Source organism: Leuresthes tenuis, unplaced genomic scaffold (genome assembly GCF_036924035.1).
Source record: "Leuresthes tenuis unplaced genomic scaffold, fLeuTen1.0.hap1 SCAF_15, whole genome shotgun sequence".
Classification (NCBI taxonomy): domain Eukaryota; kingdom Metazoa; phylum Chordata; class Actinopteri; order Atheriniformes; family Atherinopsidae; genus Leuresthes; species Leuresthes tenuis.
Window position 1 is genome coordinate 20,794,950 of NW_027325369.1, and position 4,960 is coordinate 20,799,909.

At 39.7% G+C, this 4,960-nt stretch overlaps 1 protein-coding gene across 1 annotated transcript; it reads right to left on the minus strand.

The window, feature by feature from the left end:
- Nucleotides 1–1,797: 1,797 nt before the first annotated feature.
- Nucleotides 1,798–4,358, minus strand: htr1d (5-hydroxytryptamine (serotonin) receptor 1D, G protein-coupled). Its single transcript, XM_072365314.1, has one exon. The coding sequence runs from the start codon at nucleotides 4,315–4,317 to the stop codon at nucleotides 3,178–3,180; it is 1,140 nt and encodes a 379-aa protein (XP_072221415.1). The 5' UTR covers nucleotides 4,318–4,358; the 3' UTR covers nucleotides 1,798–3,177.
- Between the last annotated feature and the right edge of the window lie 602 nt (nucleotides 4,359–4,960).

Here is a 4,960-nt window from a genome sequence, read left to right on the forward strand (position 1 = left end):
TTTGCAGACCTGTCACTCCCTCCATCCTGTTACCATCTTTGAGCGGATTTCCTATGGTCCCCCTTTCAGTCTTATTCCTCACATTGGTACGGAAGTGACAGTTCCCATCTCATGAGGTTAAGTGCATCCTGACCTTTTGGTGTCACTGCTCAAGACAGCCTGATGTTACCTTAAGCAATGTTCTAGTCATGCTGATCTAGAATGACAGAACTGGTTTTGGCTTCTTTTCTTTATGTAAACATGTTATTTTGGGATGAATTTTAGTCTTTCTTAGAGAGAAGATGGAAAAAAAACCCTAAAAGAATAACACATGCAACCTGATTTGAACTCAAGATAGAGAGATTGTATTGCATTTTTTTTAACAAGATACATTGTGAAAATGCTTTTCTTTGACTTGGATTTTTAACTTGGATATTTCCCACAAATATCCTCTAATGGGATATCTTTTTGTACATTTACAAGCCACTGTGATTTCTATAGGTATAATTCAATAGATGGATGAATGCTCTGTAGTATATTTAATGCTAGATCCTGAAAAATTTGATCTTAGGTCTAACTACATTAAATGTCCATCTATCCATCCATCTATTTTCTAAATCCGTTTCATTCATCTCAGGGTCGCGAGAGGGTTGGGGTCTGTCCCATCTGCCTCTGGACAAGAGGCAGGGTACACACTGGACAGTTTGCCAGTCCATCACGGAGACAAATAAATAGACGCCACCTTTCAGACATCAATCAGACAGCACATATAGGCTCTTTTCACTCTTTGGTTCGTTCCCTTTGAAATTGAGGTTATATGAAGGTTACATTAGCTGTTAACTACCGTAACAGTTCATTGTTTATCTATTGAAAGCATGGCTGGTATCGTAGATGGAAAATGTAAGAGTTTTGTTCATTCTTTTCTGCTGCACAAATCAGTGGTCAGCACTCTACTGAGCATTAACTGAACACAGTAACGCTTGTTTCCCAAGAAGCCAGTGATTGTTACTGCAGGTTCAGTTACATTTTCTGATCTTCAGAGCATATGTTTGGGTTTCTGAAGTCACTAACAAAACCCTCAGAAAACTTTCAGAATTACAGTGGATTTCTCCACCACTCTCCCGAGTCAGAGCATAAATATCCCATCTTTTCTGTCTCTATCAAACTTCAACTTCAAATCCTGTCGATTTAGCTGCACCTCAGAGGGAAGTTGAAACTCTTTTTTATTTATCTGCTATTAACTGCAAAGTCATATCAGCAGTTTTGTTTTTCACTAAAGAAATGGACTAATATTGCTCAGCTAATACATTAATATTTCATATCATGACCATGAAATTGACTTGAAATTGACTTTGACTTTTTTTCCCAGCCTGAAGGTGAACGTTCTGATTTCCAAATTGTCATTAAGGTCCTCCACACATGAACATGGGTATTTTGATAAACCGCTCACATGCAAATGTAGAATTGGGCACTGAAACCAAACTTTTCAGAAAATACCTTCCAGGGCAAACATTTTCATATTATAACATTTTCGTGTGGAATGGAAAACCTTGTTAACAACACTTTTTTTTACATGTTTACGCATTAATGTGTAATGAAAGGCCAACCACCATGAAAAAAACAAACTTGGAAAAAGTGGCCCATATAAGCAACAATTCTTAACATTGACCATTGAAAACTGACATGATGTGACACATTTTTCCAACATAATTTTTGACTGGTGTATTGACTACAGCCTTCCTATCTATTGTGCTGTGTCACAGACATCCCATTAAGACCTCAGGAGAGTGTGACAACTTGTGACTAAAGGTAAGTCGTCTTTATTATTCACCACAATGGACACAAATGTACTGAACTGAAAGAGAATCAACATTGAAAATACATTTGACAGCTTTAATGGCAATATTTTACCCAGTTTGTAAGGGAGTTGTACTCTGAACTCTGCTAAGCAATGAGAAAATGGTTGAAGCCTTAGGTGAAAAAGGAAACATACAAATGACACTGACTCAAGTAACAAAAATTTAAGAGGTTTAACTGGTGGCCAAGCATGGTTGCACTGAAATACTGTACCTTACTGGGGTATTTTCAGTGAGAGAGTGAGTCTACTGCAACTATGGTTAAAGATATATTCATATACAGCAGGCACTTCCAGAAACTGACACATGTGAGCATTATCTCTATATATTTATTTATTTTGCTTGCCCTGATAGATTTACTCCATTAAACAAAATTAGTTTATTTGTCATCCACTCACCTTTAGATAATTGCGAAACACATCCACAGCTTTCCAGTCCAATTGATCTGCCAATGACACCTTCTCACATGAAGGTGAAATATGTGTGAAACAAACACATTGGATTTCTCAAAATAAATCATCCTCAATTTTCTTTTAATATCCAGTTTCATTTGCCCTAGTCTTGTCTTCTATGCCTCAGCATACTGATTTGTAAATATTTTAGAGGGAAGTATTTGTTGCTATGATATTGTGTGCTACTAAACATTCCGAGTGGGAATGATGTTCCTCATTTCAGTTTCTGTAATAAAGAGACATGCCTCACCGGAGAAAAACATGTAAAAAATGTGAAACACTTGACTGCCTTCCCTTCTCAAAACACATATTAACGTTACTACATCTAACACACACACACATATGCTCACATACTGATCTTATGTGTAACTGCCAACGTGGAAACAGTCTTTAGAGCTTGTGGCCTTTCTAAATAGTTTACTGTACCACAGATACATTTGGGAGCAGCAGCATACTGCAACGCACAAAGAATAAGACAACATACATTTCATGGCTTTTCTTTTCCACAACATCAAATCCAGTCTCTCTGAGTTTGCTCTTTCGATGAAGTCACAAAGTCCTTGTTGGTTTGTAATTTGCTTTCTGTTGTCCAACAAATAATAAAAACAATTACTGTGACATGAAATAGACTTCAACGCCCATGATTTATCCTTTGTAGATAAGTTCTACTAGTGGCACGGTAAATATCTTTTCTTTGTCGTACTGCATGCTTAAGTATTTATGATGGATATCCTTTGGTATCCCAAAATCTATGCCCAAAATCTTTTGGCAAGTCTTCATAAGAAGATACCAAGTATATGGTGCTTCCACTGTCAAGTATTTTCTTGTATTTGTTTGTGTCTTTCACTCCCTATTTTCCTGGAGAGGTTGGTTTTAATCCATTTAGGTTTTCAAAAGCTCCGTCTGCATTTGATGAGTTTTTGGAAAGCTTGCTTAAACTCATCATTGAATGCAGTGTATATGACAGGATTGATAAGGGAGTTTAGGTAACCCAACCAGGTAAAGATATCAAACAGTACCGGATCAAACCAGCATTCTTTACATATGGCCGTGACGAGCGTGCCAACAAAGAACGGGAGCCAACAGACAATGAAAGCGCCCAGGATGATGCCCAATGTCTTGGTGGCTTTTCTCTCCCGTGCCGCACACAGACGCTTCCTCTCCAGCACGCTGTCTGCCAGCTTCACTTTCACACTATTCATGAACAGAGGCGATCCTCCCCCTCCACCACCTCCTGCACTGCCAGAGTGTAGGTGTGCATCCTGGTGGGAGGCAGAATTAAGAGAACAGAGAGAGGAGCCTGCAGAGGTCTGGATGAGCTGTGCTGTTGTGAAACGCTTCCCAGATGACGATGGGGTCTTAAAAATACGAGATCGGGCAGCAACATAAATCCGTCCATAGAGGATGATGAGAAGTACTGTGGGAACGTAGAAGGCGCCGAAGGTAGAATACAGTGTGTAAGAGATCTGATCTGTATTCACCACACACTCTGTCAGCTCCTCGTGGGCTTTGGCCTGTCGCCAGAAAAGAGGAGGCATGGAAATAGAAATAGAGATCACCCACACTACCGCAACCATCAGCCCAGCTCGGCGCATCGTGCGGCGTTTTGAATACTCCAGTGCATCAGTGATGGCCCAGTAGCGGTCCAGTGCAATCACACACAGGTGTAAGATGGAAGCTGTGCAGAAGGTGATATCAGATGACAGCCAGATGTCACAAACAATCTGCCCCAGTGACCAGGTTTTGCTGACAGTATAGACAATGCTAATTGGCATGACTAAAATAGACACCAGCAAGTCTGTGACGGCGAGGGAACCTATCAGGAAGTTGGCAGGGGTGTGTAGCTTTCTGGTCAAAAAGATGGTAGTGATGACAAATGCATTTGAAAGCACAGTAGCCAGGGTGACAATCGCTAACAGAACAGACAGGGAGACCTGGAGGCCGATGCGAGTGCCCTCATTCCTGAGTGGAGTTGTGGTGGTGTTGGGAATCTCTGTGAAGTTGTCTCGTGAGCTGTTATCAAACTCCATCTCGCTTCAACTTCTTTAAACTCTCTTGTACACAGTTTAGACCAGCCTCATCTTTTTTATCTAAAACTGCATGCAAATCAGTTTACACAATACACCAAATAAGGTTATATTGCACTGAAATTGGGATATATTGGGACTGAAATGTTCCTTTCAGTGTCTCTTACAATATCGTATTTTATGTTCCATCTCTGTTATTGCAAAATAATTTCCTATCAACTTTTATAAGACATCTAATTCCATTAATTTACAAATAATGATCCTGATAATTCAATCATAGACTAATTTGTCCATTTCATTTATCCAGTATTGACTTGCTTCTCTGCTGTAGGGTGCATGAAAATCGAATCCTAATTTGTATTTAGCTCTGGCAATAGAGGCATTTTCTTATCTCATCTCCAACCTGCAGTCAGCAGGCAAACCTACTATCAGACCAAGCTTTTCCATTTATCAAATGCTCTAATGGGCTTCTACTTTTAAAAAAAAGCTAAGCGGGGAGCTGCATGTCGGAAGATGATGACAGCAGACCCAATGATTTTCTTGTTTTTTTCTTTTCTGGAGTCTACATGGAGGCATAGAAACCTTCTGAAATAAATTCTATCCCGAAACTCAGCTGCACCTGCTGTTTCTGATGATGCTGGGAAGC

Coding starts and splice junctions, on each gene's coding strand:
- htr1d (XM_072365314.1), bottom strand. CDS start 4,317: ATGGAGTTTGATAACAGCTCACGAGACAACTTCACAGAGATTCCCAAC.